We start from the raw sequence: 16,010 nt of genomic DNA on the forward strand, positions 1-16,010 counted from the left end.
AGATATTAGTAGGAACTATTTAATTCTGCCATATAACAGATAGCTATGGTTACTATAAGGCACTGAGTGGCAAACAGAAAACCCTTAGTCACAGAATAGGGATTGATTGATCATAACACTAAATTATGACTTGGCACTCCATGAATAAATCTGCATGACTCTCAAACTTGCACACACACCCTCCCCTTTCTTCCTTTGATGCAGCCCCAAGGAGATTTTCAGTTTTCAAATTAACCACAGCTCCCCACTTTATCTGAAGTTGCAGAAACTGTGGGTAGTTCAGACAAGCCAGGATCAAAAATATGGTTTATAATGTTGGCTTGTTCATGAACCATTGTTTAATCACAGTTCTCTCAACTGGGATCTGTGGTCAGTTTAAAACTAGAAAGCAAATGCTTCTGATCTCCTCCTTGCAAGAGTGCCAGGAGAAGGGAGCATGTAAGTCTGAAGCTTGCGAAGGTTAACATAATACTAAATCACAGCATAGTGTTACATCTGATGTAACACTTGGTGTTGATTTCCAGTTTTACCTTGGAAAAACAAAACACTCCTCCCATCTTCTTATGACTTTCAGCAAAGCTAACTTCCTGAATGTGAGATACGTACATGCTGAGCAAGTAGCTGCACTTATATGCTCAACTCTACAACTAAAAACATAATGAAAAGGTACCATGCAATAAACTAGATTTAAAACAGGATACAAGTTTCAGACTGGCATTTTAGGACATATACCACCAAAAAATTGAAGACAAATCCTTCAATTATATATGGGACAAAATAAGCTTATGAATTTCTAGAGTTATTTCCAATGCCAAATTTCATAAGCTTTCCCTCCTCATACTTCAACAATCTTATACCACAGAAAAGTTTTAAATCCACAGGAATACCTGAAATCTATAGCATTGAGGCCCAGCAGCATACCAGCTAGCATGTTTGCTTCTTCTCCCAGGACAATTGCTCCATCTTCATAGAATCTTCTGTAAGATTAATTTCCAGTTCAGTTATACTCTCTGCCATTTTAGTGACATGCTAGCTACACAAAGTTAAAGACAAACTAAACAATCAGCATTGTCAGCTAGCAATTTCATATTTACAAAGTTCACACAACTACTTTGCTCAATACTGCAACTGGAACCTCAACTCTTCCCATAATTTTCAAGGATATTGTGAAATGGGCAAGCAAGTGTTAAACCCTATTTAATCACATCAACTGGCCAGTATAAAGTAAAATGTTACTCTGAAAAAAGAGCACATCTAGCATGTGCTAGATTTCGGTATTCCATCACTATATAAAGCAGGGGATCCAATTTGGCCCGCAACACCAGTCAATCCGCTGACATCTCTTCAATGGGCACCTGAAGTCAAATTATGGATGAGGGTGGGGGTCAATCCCATGTTGTTTGTGCACACCAGTTCCCCACAAGGCAGCAAGATTTTACCCCCCACTCATCAACTGATGGGGTGTGTGCGTGTTAAAGCCTGCTCAGAAACCTGCAGAGAACATGACTGAATTGATGAGTTTCATCCTGATAGCTGCTGCTTTTCTGGTTACTGTCCTCACCCCCACCAATGTAAGTCAACTCTGACAGGAGGGTGGGTTCATCCACATATCAGTGACCTGATGTGATTGTAAAATCAGATGATGTCCCACCCACCTGTCAAAGTGAGCCAGCTGGGGAGGGAGAAGATAAACATCTGGCTGATTAGGACCTTCCTTCTATAATCATTTTTAGAACAAAAAGTGAAAAGTGAAAAGTTGAAAAAGTTGAAAAGTGAAAAATGAAAAAATGACTATATCTTTTATTATAATATTATATTATATTATAATATTATAATATATAATAAAAGAATTACACAGATGAACCTTTGAAATATACTTCAATTTTTTGTTGAATAAGGGAGATTAATACCTGGTTGTTTTGAAGTCTCTCAAAGCTGTGGAAATATATTCAGACAAATGCTTTTCCATAAGCGCTACTCTAATCCAAGCTCTTCCCTGAAAAAGAAGCAGCCATGAATTAGGTATTGTTAGACTGAACAACTGAATACAATTTATATCTCTGAAAACCATTCAAGCTGATAGAAGGAAAACAGTAGTGTCACATAGCAATAAGCTTCACACTTGGTGATCATTCACCTGCAGTCCATTTCTCCCCAAAGTAAGTCTAAAGTGAACAAATCTTATTGCAGCAAAACCCCAGTGGACTTCATTTTTTTAAAAAAATAAAAAATAAGCAAGTACTCAGAATTGTAAGCAATTCTGGTGGGTGGGTTTTTGTGTTTTTTTAAAGCAATCTCTTTCAAGTACTTGTTTGTGCCAACCCACAATGAAAGCACAGAGCAGTAATGGTTTCCTCCAAGTCATCCAAACCAAATGACAGCTGAACTCTCACCACTTGTCTCCTGCATATTCACGCATGCCACCACACAGTCCATATGTGAACCCAGCCTGCATCATGCATCCACCCTTAAATAAATGTATCACTGCGCACCGTATATGGTAATACTAGGGCAATATCTTTTTTAGGCAAACCAAAATATCACAAATTATTGTCCTATACACCCCCACACACACACCAGGCTGTTTCCATATACCATAGAATAAGGTGGTAGAATGGGCTATATCATTCAGACTCAGTACTGTTTTTCTAGAAGCAATCATTAATCTGAGAAGCAAGATATAATTATCTAACAGCAGTCTTCACAGAAAATACATTCCTGCAACCCACCCAAGCTTAAGAAAGTTGTGACCACTGCTTTTACCTAAGTTTTTCTTCTGCTTGTTAACAAAGTTCCTGACAAGTAGGAAATAGGTAATAGATGTGCAAGAATGGCTAACTTTTCATCCACAGGGCTACAATGTCCTACCAGTTTAACAGAATTTTTCATACATTCCACCCAAAAAAGTTATGAACAATACATTTGTGCTTTAACAAGTTAAGAAATACAAAATAAAATTTATTGTACTATTTCTGTTTGTGTCAGGAAACCATATGGAAACTTTCAAGTTAAGAATCCTTTGAGATGCAGTTATATGAAACTCAAAATATGAATACACACCTACACTCACCAGAAAAAGATTCATACTAAAGTTTTCGTGTTATGAGATCTGATCAAATGCAGTATTTAAAAAAGCATTTTGATGATAGCAATGATCATGTTTACAGACCCATGGTTAGAGCATTAACATCATCTATTGCTTTCCAAAACACACATGCAACCACAAAGACACACCACTTGGCTCATCACAGAAGGTAGAATCAAAAACTCATGAATGAGTGAAGTTATATAACAAGTCTTACAGGCTTTAATAAAATATAAGGTTCCTGACCTGTTCACAGCATTAATTTACCTCAAAATAAACCAGCACAGAAAGCTTTTGGATATATCTATCAATATAAAATGTTTAACAGCAGCAAATAGCATAGGGACATTAGCTATAAATTAGAAAGTTTAAAAATGAATAGTCTTCTCACCTTAGCTCTTGAAGAACTGACATTTTCCATATTTTCAATGCTGCAGATGCAGTTATGTGAAACCTTGCGACAAGCTACTTTAATATAATCCCAGAAGCTACGAGGACTTTCATAACCAAACCAAGTTATTTGACCTGAAACAGATATCAGAAAGAGAAATAAACAATTAAAACATATATGCCTGAATGATAAAATGTCTGTTCTTTATGATGAAGCCATAACAATTAAAACAGCCTAAACCTCATTTATATTTGCAATGTATAGGCAGATGATCCAGTGTCATATAGCATAAAATCAGAACAGTTACCTTTGAGTCTATGGCTTAAAATCTGTTCCAGAATGGCTGCAAAATTGTTAAATTCAGGAGAAGAATCATCAATAGTTTCAAAACAGGATCGATCAATCAGTGTCTTGATAGAAAACCTAAGATACAAAAAGCATGAGTTTAATTCATGTTAAAATATAATGCAGGTTGGACAGCATAGTATTTTAGAGAAGCATATTTCTTGACAAAAGCACACCACTGATGTAATTTCCAAAACAAATACATTTAGATTTCAACAATATTTGAGTTTTCTTCACTATATTCCACCTTAGTATGCAAATATCTTTTACTCCACAGCCAATCAAGCAGTTGATTTGTGCCTCCAAGCAGTTGATTTGTGCCTCTTCAAAGCAGTATATTTGTTCTGTTAAGAAGTTCAGATTACAATGGCTATTATCCAAAGTATTTATCAAAAGTGTTGAGTTAGTTCCCCAGAAGAGCATTCTAAACTCCTTCAGATGGGCAGCCTACATGAGCACAGAAGACTTCCTGATAGACTTCTAGTATGTGGAAGATGATGAATCTGGTAATGGGAACGCAATGATGTGGGAGGGACCAATGAGCTTGCCTTAATTTCTCTTCCACCAGATAGTAGTAACTGAGTGGTACACGCTACACAATTTGTAAAAATAAATAAAAAATGTTAGATATTAAACACTTTGAAATAATAAAATGGGTAAAGTAAAACACCACTCATGTGGATACACAATAGTACCTCCCTCCCACCCATCCCCATCTCACTAGTTGCATGATAAACACCTATAGTCCATTGCTGCATTTACTCAACTGGAGAATCACAGCTACTGGTGCTGTCAGGTAGGCACTCAGCCTGTCTGTATCAAAACTGGACTGCAGATGTAGCAGCCACAGCACTGTACTTAATTGTTCCAATTCAAAAAACATAATGGAAAGGTGTATTTGTAGATACATCTGACAGGAGAGAGCACAATCATATGCAGAAGCAAGGATGGGGTTATGCTTGGTTGCCTGAAGACCATTCTGACTGCTACAAATGAGCAGGCAAGTACACATTTCCAAAGCTTTGCTAGAAGAACTGAACGAGTGTTGAATAACAGAGCTTCGGAATTGAGTATATGCTCTGAGGCTTTTTTTAAATCAAACATTGGCAGCAAGTACGCACCTTATCTCTCTGTTACAGCAGAGGGGAGGAGAGCATTAGTCTCTCTTCATACTTTAAAACTACAATGAATTCTCCCACAAACTAAATACAGGACACAAAGTGGCACAAATCTGGAGGATGAAAGGGGAAGAACAGGACTTGGAGAGGGCTATCAGTTGAATTATGTGAGACATGACAAGTTTGTGGGTGTTAAATTCACTGAAGGTTACCCACAGTGTGAGTTCAACACCCACAGCATTCTTTTTTACTCACATTTTGATATGACAATGTGTCCCAGTTCACATTAAAAAAACCTCCCCAAATATAGTTCTAAGTTGAGATAATTAAACCCTGGGGTTTTCTGACTGAAAATAAACAATTAACATGCTATAACACAGAAAAATCTACTTCTAATGTATAGAGCTAAATGAAAGGCAATTTCAACAGAATAGATCAACTAAGAATACAGTAATGGCACCATTAATGTTTAGAGCCTTAGTTTTAACTGTGCCAGCCTTTTTCTTCTTCTTTTTTGTAAGAGAAATACATGTTTGCCTATGCAGGGTTCCAAGAATGTGCCATTACACATAAATGAATTTTCAGTGCCTGAACATTCAACATTAATTTACCAACCATCTATGACTCTGGAACATGTAAATATGCATGTGTAAGTGTCAGCATACCAGCTTATACAAGAAGCTGACCATGTGAAATTCCACAAAGGTAAAGAAAAACACCCATAAATATCGCTATAACCACATTTAAGCCAAGTCTTCCTGATTGTAATATATATTTACAACAGATGATGATAGCAATGTTCAAATGCTTCCTGTAAAATACACTAGTATTTGGAGTATTTATTAACTTTTCAGTTTTAAGTGTGAATATCATAAGACCTGGAAGACAATAAAACAAATCTTTAAAAAATATATTACTGCCTCTCAGTAATAATATTCCCACCCCTACCCCCCAGGATTGTGAATGAAATGACCCAAATTTGTATTATCCATGATTAATTTTTATTCAAATGCATTGCTTTTTCTTTATTTGTGTATGTAATTGAAGTATATATTACTGATTTAATAAATAAAGGAATACTATTGAAAAAGGAATACTATTCTGTTTGTCATTAATTTGGGAAGGGAGCATCACATGATGAGCAAAGAGGGGACTGATCATTTCTCCTATTTTCTTCAGTTCCATTACATGCTTGCATTTACCTTGACCACTCCATACCATCAGACCAGCACTGAGACCTTTGTTCTGGAAAAGGCAACAGAGCCAATCTGGCTTTTTCACATCTAGCCACCCTCTCATTCCCCTCAACCAAACACAAATCCATACCAACAATGAAATAAGGAATGTTTTCCCTTCTTCCAACTCAGAACCTGCATAGATAACAGAGAGAGAAAAGCCTCTCCCACAAATACAGCCTGAAGGGATGGAAGTGTTGACATATATGCATGTCTGGACCACTGCAGCTCCCATGGTATCCCCACTGGTGGCTTGACAGGTTTTCTTCCACTGCAACCTTGTTCTTAAGTGCAGTGGGGGTTTTTTACCCATAGAACCAAATGTGAGATGTTCACTGACGTGGTAGATACTAAGCTCCTACACTCAGGGATTCCAATGTCTGGTGAGAATGGTAGGTTTGCCTTACCTCAGCTATATCTTAGACTTCAACCTATTTATTGTGTCCTATGGAACTCAGACAAATGTTTTGATAGACGTAACACTTCATATTCATAGTCAAACTCTGAGACTGCTGGAGTTGGACAGAATGTTATGAACGGAGCATTAAAGAGAGAAAGCACATATATGCTAGGAAGAGGCTGATATCAATGGACCAGCAAAATGCACATCATTATTAAAGATGGAGGTGGGTGGTGAGACTGCTCCCTGGTGAGATGCAGTGACACACCATGGTTCAGTGAAATCTATGCCATTCCGTGTGAGACATTTTTTGCCTTTACTATAGCAGTGCCCCAAAAGCAGCCTTTAATCTCCCCCCAATAGAATGAATGGCAAAGCTAAACCATTCATTTGTATGGGGAAGAACTCCAGGGACACAAACACATGGGAACTAAGCCAGACACAGTATCTGTGGTAAGGGGAAGGTTTTGCCCCCCCCCCCTTAGTAATAGGAGCTTGTCATCATTACTGTTACACCAATTCTCTTCTGCAGAGACATACCCTGTGTTTTCCTTAGTCATATTTCCTTAGTCACATTAATAGATCATCACTTTCCCTCCATATGCTTTGGAGTAGTACCATGACATTCAACACAGACTGTTGTCAAGCTGAAATCTGGTTCAAGTATAACCGAGCTGCGAGGTAGAGAGATTGCATCCTGTATAGCTAATGGGGCAAATACAAACTCAAGGGCTTAGTATAGTAATATTTCTCTCTTGGCATTCACAGTCAGTACAGCATGAGACTCTTAATCTCAGGATTGTGGGTTCAAGCCCCATGTTGAGCGTAAGATTCCTGCATTGCAGGGGGTTGGACTAGATGACTAGCCCCTTCCAACTCTGAAATTCTATGAATCATCAAAACTGCCTGATGGGGCCAGAATCAGGCAGGCTATGCACCTTCACTCACCATACAAATGCCCTAACACAGATCGCATTCCAGTCCAGGATGCCCTACTTGACACATCTAACAGCGCACATGCAATTAGCTGTAGCAAATTCACAGATGGGAAAGGAAGATTGGAAAGAGTTCTCCACAGATGCTCAAGGGGCAGCATCAGGAAGGTGTAAGGAGGGGGAGGAGAGAGAGAAGACGAATGCAAAAGTGGAGGGAATTCCCTATTCTGTTCCCGAAGTCTACCTAAGCAGAGTTTAGCTGCGCCCTGAGCATCCTTTCACACACCCCACCACCATTCAGAGCCAGGCAGGGAGAAGAAGCTGGGGTTCCCTCCCTGCTGTTAAATGCAAGAGCGGAACGGAAAAAGAGAGCGCGGGGTGGTGGCGCTTACTCCGGATTAAGGCAGCAAAACCTGAAGGCATTTACTGTGCAAGCCCCTTGTAGCACAGCGGGGGTCTGCTGGGCACGCATTGCAGAGCAGGACCGCCAACTGAGCGGGGTTATCGACGAGACATGCAGCCCCATACATACGGAGACAAACCCGTGTGCCTGCGTGTGCGTGTGTATGTGGTGGAGCCAATTCACCTGCAGACGGTGATGAGATTCCGCCTCTCGACAGTGGCGTTGCGGGAATGGACGCTTCTCCTGCGAGAGGAGGCGTTGAGTCCCCCGATGTTGAACGACGCCATCTCGCAGCGGAGGGCGAGGCGGGGGCCTCTGGCGGCGCCTTTGTTCGGAGGGCGGGAAACGCCGGGGGTGGGGGGGCAGCGGCTGCTCTACCGCCGCTCCTTTCCCCTGTCCCAGCTACCGCCCCAAGAGGCGGCGGCTGAGGAGGAGGAGAAGCCCGGCAACCCCTCCACTAGGCACCCAAACGGGGGCAGCGCGGCTGGGCATGAGGCCACGGCGGGAGAAGGGACCGGGGGTCCCAGCAGCGGTAGTAGCGCCTCCTCCGCTCCGCTCGGCTCTCGCTCGTCTGAGCCTTCGAAGCCGCGGCTGCACCTCAGAAATCGCCTCAGCAGCACCCCGAGGCCGGGACTGCAGAGCGCCGGCTCCGCCAGCCAATAGCACGCCAGCAGGGGAGGGACCTAAAACTGGGATTGGTCTTCTAAGGAAGGGGCTCGTGGGTTCTCCCATAATGGCAGCAGCTGTCCGTTAGGAGGCTCGGAAAGGGCGGGGGAGCGTTGTGTGGGGCGGAGGGTAGCCGGGGGGTTGAAGCGGCTCGTGAGGCGGAGGTGCGCCCTCGCCCGCCGCAGTTGATTCATTCGCTCTCCTTTCTCCTCCTGGCCTCGCGCTTATATAAAAGTCACGCTCCTTTGTTGCTGAGACTGTTATTCGCAATGCTCGTGTGAGCCCCGTTGGTGGGTTACAGCAAAACACACAGAGGCTTGTGTGGAGCCTACAACAAGGCAAAACAGAATTTATAGCGGCGTCAGGTTTTTGGACACCAAAGCTTGTTTCGTCAGATAACGATTTACCCAGCTAACATACATGAGAAGGTGGGAGGGTAAAAGCACCGGAGTCCAGTTCACTCCCCCCCCCCCAATAAAATAAAATAAAAATTCACAGCCTGGTGGATTACAGGCATCATTACACACACGTGTGTGTGCATGTCTATATAGGCATACAGAGATGTTCAAATGGGTGCATCCCCTGGCTGAGGATAGCAAGTCATGCATATGAAGAGCTGCCATCTGGTCCACAAAAACATTATGTCACAATACAGCTGTTAAATCTTCAAGGTACCGAAAATTCGCAACCTGACAGTAAAGCCACTTTTAAAAAAAAACATTTCCCCAATTTGCTGTTTAAATATTAAGCTTACATTACGTATTATTTATTTAAAACATTTCTACATGCCTCCTGTGTTTAGACAGTGTAGAACAATATTAAAATACATATTATCAAAAGTGTATTGTCAAATCTTGAAAGGCAGTATTTTTGACGATGCTGAAGTCCCCTCTACTCTATATTTGCATGACAGTTTGAAATATAGCTCAGTCAAAGCTTATTTTAGGGACATAACAACTTCAGCTTTTTTTCTGACTGAGCTGTGTTTCAAATAAGAAACTGGGAACTAGTAACCAACTTCAGCATCATATATTTGTACCTGGACAATAAAGAGACAGAGCCCAGCAAAAGCATTCTTTTCATTTATATGTGTGTGTGCTTGCAACCTCTTCTATCATTCAGTCAGACAATATACAACAGCACATGGTAGCAGACCAAAATGTATCAATGTAACACAATCCAAACTACAAACAGATTTCTATATAAATCTGAAATTTTACAGTCAGGAACTTGATGGGGAAAGGCACTGGAAAGTGTTGGATAACAATTGCTTAAAGAGGCATCATATACAAACAGATCAGAATGAATACTCACTAAATGGCTTCATATATCTTCCCAGCAAACTCTGTGCAAACAACTCAGGATGAATGCTCAATAAACTGGTCATCTGGAAACAACATATGTCCCAAGCACAAAACAAGAACTAATTGTGCATGCAAACCAGATAACCAAAGCAAGTGAGCTCAGCCACCTGCTATACATCAAGCTATATTTATATCACACATGTAAGCAAAATAATATTCAAGAATTAAGATTTTTGAAAACATTGTTTTAGAAAACCCAGCATGCCAAGTATATGGGTTCTGTCCTAGCAGGGAATAGGCAGAACTTTCCCCAAGTGAGGAGTCATGGTTCTTTCCCAGAGCTATGAAGGGGAACGCAAACAGCTGCAAGAATGGACTGAACTCCAAGGTGGGCATCTTTAGTTCCACAGTTTTGTGTCCCATTAGTAGCTTAAGCATGTTGTTTTGCTCATTTCTATCTAATGGAGGAGAGATTCTGAAGAGAAGTTCTCTGCAAAGAGATATAGAATACTGTACAAGAAGGGTGAAGTCTAATCTTAATCATCTTCACTCAAAAGTCAGTCCTACTGAGTTCCTTCAAGTAAATGAGTTTAGGATGTTGCTGTGCAGTGCAAGCCCATAAATGTCTACTCAGAAAAAAATTCTACTGAGCTCAATAGGACTTACCCTGGCTAAGTGAATACAGTGGTACCTCGGTTTACAAACTTAATCTGTTCCTGAAGTGCATTCTTAAACCAAATCCGTTTTTAAACTGAGGAACACTTTCCCTAATGAGGCCTCCCGCCACCAGTGCCCTTCCACCATTCGTAGACCGAGGTAAAGTTCACAAAGTGGAGCACTACTTCCTGTTCTGCAGATTTCGTAAACTGAATAGTTCGTAAACAGGACTGTTCATAAACCGAGGTACCACTGTATAGGACTGAGCCTTAGTGATTTAAGCTTCAAGTATTGAAGCTCTTTCAGGGACATGTGAAAATAGTGTTGCTGTGCTTCATTAATTATGAGTCCTTAGGCCATTTTCACACTTGAAGTTTACAGTTTGAGCCTGTTTATTCAGAAATAAGCCTGTTAACTCAACTTATTCCCAAATAAAGGTGCATTACCACTGCAGGAGTAAATTGCCTTTCATAATTTACTGAGACCACCTGGGCAATACTTTATTTCTGTTTTATGCCTTTTGACATACGTACACATTGCAATTATGCAAATTTTGTACTCCACCTGCAAATGAAATAACACAAACATTTTCATTCCATCTAATGGAAAACACTGTTTTGCTCAGTAAACTTACTGCCTCCTGAACAAGATAGGCATTTATAGTTTCTGCCTATCCATGTATATTAAAAAATCCCACTGAGTTTAGTATTCTAAAGTAAGTGCTCACAGTATTGCGGATTGCAATTCTAACCTCAGAAGTGTCTACTCAGAAGTGATTCCCAATGAATTACAGAGGACTTACTACCCAGTAAGTGGGTTAGTACTGCATGCTTAGTCAGCCAGCAAATGGAGTTAACCAGTATCACTGCATGTGAGTGTAGACAAGCAGAAATCTACATTTTGAAACTGGTACAGTAACTGATTTCTGCTTATTATCCTACAGCACAAACTCATAATTCCACTGTATAAACAAACTATTACAGTATATCCAATATGGAGTTATGCACTGAAATTATATTTGATTGTGGCCTCAACAATTTAAGAAATAATATGAAGTTGAGATGAGCCCCCCGCCTAGAAAGAATAAATAATGGGGGGGGGGAGACATATTTTAATGCCTACATCTATTTACAGTGTGCTTTTGTTTAGGAATGATTATAGTAGAAACTGGGGCTTGATTTAAAAAAATATTTTGCATTTCTGAAATGCAGAATTGTTCTGATTTAAAGGGAGCACCAAAAGAATTAGAGAGAAAGGCATAATAGGCTTTAAAAATGAATTTTATCATTTTTTAAAATAAACGTCTGTTTCTAGCTATTTTGGGACCCAAGCCCCTTTGTCTTCATGTTCCTGACTCACTGTGTAATCTTAAATTCACCTGAGTTCAGTAAGGACTTACTCCCTGGTAAGAATTCCTGGGAATGCAGTCTCAGCTGACTTGTAATGAAAGCAAAAAAAGTTTCTTCCTCAGCCATACCAATACATTGCCACAAGGTGGCCTCATTTAGCCCAAGCAGTTATGTTTGCCTAGATGCACCTTGGTTTTTTCTTTATCCCATTGTATACCATGTTAAACACTCCTATCCAGTTAAAAACAGTATACCCACAAGCTTTAGCCCCATCACTATTGAGACAGATCAGTTGGTTCAAAGCGTCAGCGATTATCTGCTTCCAAAAGGTATGATTTTTATGAAAGTTGGAAAAGTCAGCAAATTTTGTGAAAACTGCAAAAAGTTGTGAAGTCAGCAAAAGAGCATGACTTTACTGAACAAATCAGAATATGCAAAAGATTCTGAGGAGGTCCACATCTCCGGGATTAGGGTGGGCTCACACCTGTAACCAGTCTGCATTCTTGGTATCTGCTTATAAACATGCTAACTGGGTGTGTGGGGGTGTGTTGTCAACACTGTAACTTTGTTATTCCTAAAACAGATTTCATGCTAGTAAATTCTACTGTGTTTAGGGTAAGATGCTTCCATGTGATTTTTAGCTTGGTGTATTAGGTGCTTAAAAGACACAAATTCAACAGGGGCAGCTTTCAGGCACCCAAAGATAACTTTCCTGATTACCATATCTCCTTACTGGGGGGAAATGGCGTATTTGTGGGGAAATTATCACATGGACCAACTTTGGCCCTGGGGCAGAAAAGAGGCAAAACAAAACCCCAACCCCAGTGGAACAACAGCTATGACTCTTCCCTTTGTACAGCAGGCTATATTCTAGCCACACAAAAACCTGAGATTTCTGCACTCACCCACATCTCTCCATCCAGTAAGAGGCATCATCACAGCTCAGAAACACAATTCAGCTACTGGAGGGTGTAGAGCAGGACTAGTGAGGCGTATAGCCTGGGAAAGAGGCTTGACAGTCCCAAGGGCAGGATGGAGAGGTCCTCAGACATGACATTCCCCACCCGCTGCTGTATACCCAGAATGGGTAATATAATCAAAACCAGAATGACCAAAAGTCAGAGGCTGATAGCACAGAGGAAGTTTCACCATGCTGCAATTAAAAAGGTTGAAGGTTTCCCTAAAGTGCATCCTGGATTGATTGATTTATTTAGGTATCTTTCTCACAGCACCACAACTCACATAGCACCAAGTGGAGACATCTGGGTGCTCCCCACTGCCACATGCACTTTTTTGTGGGGAGGGACATGATCTATCATCCTCCCCTAGTCATTAAGAGTGATTACATGTTTGGTGTGCCTCCCAGTTATTGTTAGATGACAGTGATGGAGGACATCCGTTCTATTTTTTCCCCTGAAGACATTTTTTCTTCCCTGTTGACTTCTCAAAACCCACACTTTACAAGATCTTATTTTTTCCCCTTCCTTTGAGTTGTCTGGCATCAGTCATAGACAAGAGTAAGCCTGGCTGGCAGATCCATTTGCTGCCTACCTTCGTTCCACTTGGCAAGATCCAGGCAGATTTCCCACTGATTGTGGGCGTGTTCACTTACTATTATAGTTCAGCTTGAGGGCTTTGCAATGGTGAACTGAAGCGATCCACCATGTTTGTGCAAGAGCTTCCTCTGGTGGTGATAATATTTTTTGCAAGTCGTATTATGTGGAACCAATCCAGGTCTCTCCAGGCGAGTCAACAGAGTTCACTATGGGATATAATTATTGTGGATGCTCTCATACATTTGTTTGAGAAGCTGGTGCTATGCAATGAGGCTGTATAATAGCTATCGTTAGAGATAACCTTATCTTTTCTTTTCTTTAAATTACTGGCCTCTTTGATAAACAAAACAACATTGAAATGCTATGACAAAACACAAAACACATTTTAAATAGGGAGACACACACAATTCATTTTGAAATAAGCACCCAGTTTTTAGGCAAAAGTTACAACTTTGCAGCACCAGAGCTCTTCACTTATGATAGAAACTGCATATACAGTGTACATTTGAAGTACATTTGAAGCACATTTTCCTTCTCTAAGAAATCTAGGCACTGTGATTTGCCCCTTACAGAGTTACAACTCTTAACAAACTACAGTGCCCAGAATTCTTTGAGGGTGGGGGAATTTGTCCTTTGAATGTGCTTTAAAGGTATAGTGTGTATGCAGCCAGAGTGTGCCTTGTTGTTGTTGTTTATTGAATTTATATACTGCCCTATAGCCGGAGGTCTCAGAGCGGTTCACAGAAGAAAATCAAAATATAACACCACAAAATACACAATCAAATTAAAAACAACAACCCAATAACTCCCCCCCAAAAAAACTCCCCACATTTAAAAGGTCATAGGATGTCAGTCAAATCAACCAAAGGCCTGGTTAAAAAGGAAGGTTTTTGCCTAGCACCTAAAGTTGTATAATGAAGGTGCCATATTTTCCCTTTGATATGTACCCCCTCCGTTAAATACACCCCATGATCATGCTGATTAGCTCTAGCTCCACCAGGGGCGGTTTCACTAATATTCATAGCCTATTTAAGCATGCACAAGAGTTTTTTAACTGTTCTCTTCCTTTTCCCCTTGTGGTTCTGAACCACCCACACACCTTCCTAGTACCTTATAAGGCATTATCTTTCGGCTACTCTCAGTGATTTCTTAACTTGACTTATTACCACGAGTTTCCTGTTCCTTCGCAATGTAAGCAGTTACAACAGCAAGGTATGGTTATTTATGCTAAGCTTTTCTTACCCATTTATCCCACAGGTGCCACTGCAGAGAAGGCCTGTGAGTGTTGCCACCCTCCGGACCTCTCAAGGAGGAGGCACACAAAGCAGGGCCTCAAAAGATAAACTCAGGGTCTGGGTAGATTCATATGGAAAGAGGTGGTCCTTGAGGTATTGCAGTTCTGAGCCGTTTAAAGCTTTATAGGTCAAATCCAGCACTTTGAATTGGCCCAGAAACTAATTGGTAGTCAGTGCAGTCAGACCAGGGTCAGTGTAATATGCTCAAACCCTCTTGCTCCAGTGAGCAACCTGGCTGCTGAATTCTGTGCTAGCTGAAGTTTCCGAACAGTCTCCAGAGGCAGCCCTACATATAACCACCTTGAGGTTACCAGAGCATAGACAACAATAGTTAAGCTTTCCCTGTTCAGATAGGGGCATAGTTGGGCCACCAGCCGAAGCTGATGGAAGGCACTCCGGACAACTGAGGCCATCTGAGCCTTGGGCGACAGCAAAGGATCCAGGAGGACCCCAAAACTGTGAAGCTGCTCCTTCAGAGGAAGTTTTGCTTCAAAAGTTTCGTAGTAGCAAAAATTGCTGCGTTTGGGGCTTTCACCTATTGGCTCCGGAGGCAAATGGAATCCTGCTTGCTTCTGCTTACTCCTGCAAGTAAGAGGGAAGGAGCAATTGGGTGGGAGGGGAAGGAGCAGAGAGGTGGGGATTCAGAGCTGCTCCTGTGAAACTATCATTTATAACTTTGGCAACCCAAACCTCTAAATTCAAAAGGATGTGGTTGACAAAGCACAAACCAACAACCTCCCAGTCCTGCAGAAGGCAAATCCCACTGATGAAGATATAGACAGAGCTGAACAGAGATATTTCTGATCCCACGATGAGTCATAACAATTCAGACTATAACATTTCGTTATAAATTAAGGGGATTTCCACTGAACTGAATGAGAAACGGATGTTATAGATTAATTTTGCAAGTGATGTCATTGAACAAAGGGCATTTCACTCATGGTTATGTCACGAAGAGACATGTTGCAACCCAAAGAAATAGTTTTAACCACCACCACCCTTTCTATTTACATGGGACTTTTTATGTTCGGCAAACTCATTTTCCACCTTAATATGATTTGTTTAAGTTTTAACCAACAACAAATTTCTTTTATTCTCTGCTGTTCCTTCTGATAACTGCTATTATTTTCCAGGGCAGACCTTATCAGCAGACTTTCTACATGATACATTTGAATATATACACGAGACTTCCTAAATCCCAGCAGGTTACATAGGGAAACTGGTGTTTAAAGTGCTCCCAGATAAGAATGGCCTGTTTCTTCAGCTATGAG

The 16,010-nt window shown here is 40.9% G+C and overlaps 1 protein-coding gene across 2 annotated transcripts in view; it reads right to left on the bottom strand.

Moving 5' to 3' along the window:
• Positions 1–8,558, bottom strand: part of RUNDC3B (RUN domain containing 3B) — a 31,432-nt gene extending 22,874 nt beyond the window's left edge. For both annotated transcript variants that reach the window (XM_081882566.1, XM_081882565.1), the window contains exons 1-5: positions 8,096–8,558; positions 3,784–3,899; positions 3,477–3,610; positions 1,911–1,996; positions 888–977 (exon numbers count right to left, since the gene is read on the bottom strand). In XM_081882566.1, the coding sequence (XP_081738692.1) occupies positions 888–977; positions 1,911–1,996; positions 3,477–3,610; positions 3,784–3,899; positions 8,096–8,199 (530 nt within the window). In that variant the 5' untranslated portion in view covers positions 8,200–8,558. The remainder of the gene's footprint in view (positions 1–887; positions 978–1,910; positions 1,997–3,476; positions 3,611–3,783; positions 3,900–8,095) is intronic.
• Positions 8,559–16,010: the final 7,452 nt, after the last annotated feature.

This window comes from Podarcis melisellensis, assembly GCF_964234715.1.
Source record: "Podarcis melisellensis genome assembly, chromosome: 12".
Classification (NCBI taxonomy): domain Eukaryota; kingdom Metazoa; phylum Chordata; class Lepidosauria; order Squamata; family Lacertidae; genus Podarcis; species Podarcis melisellensis.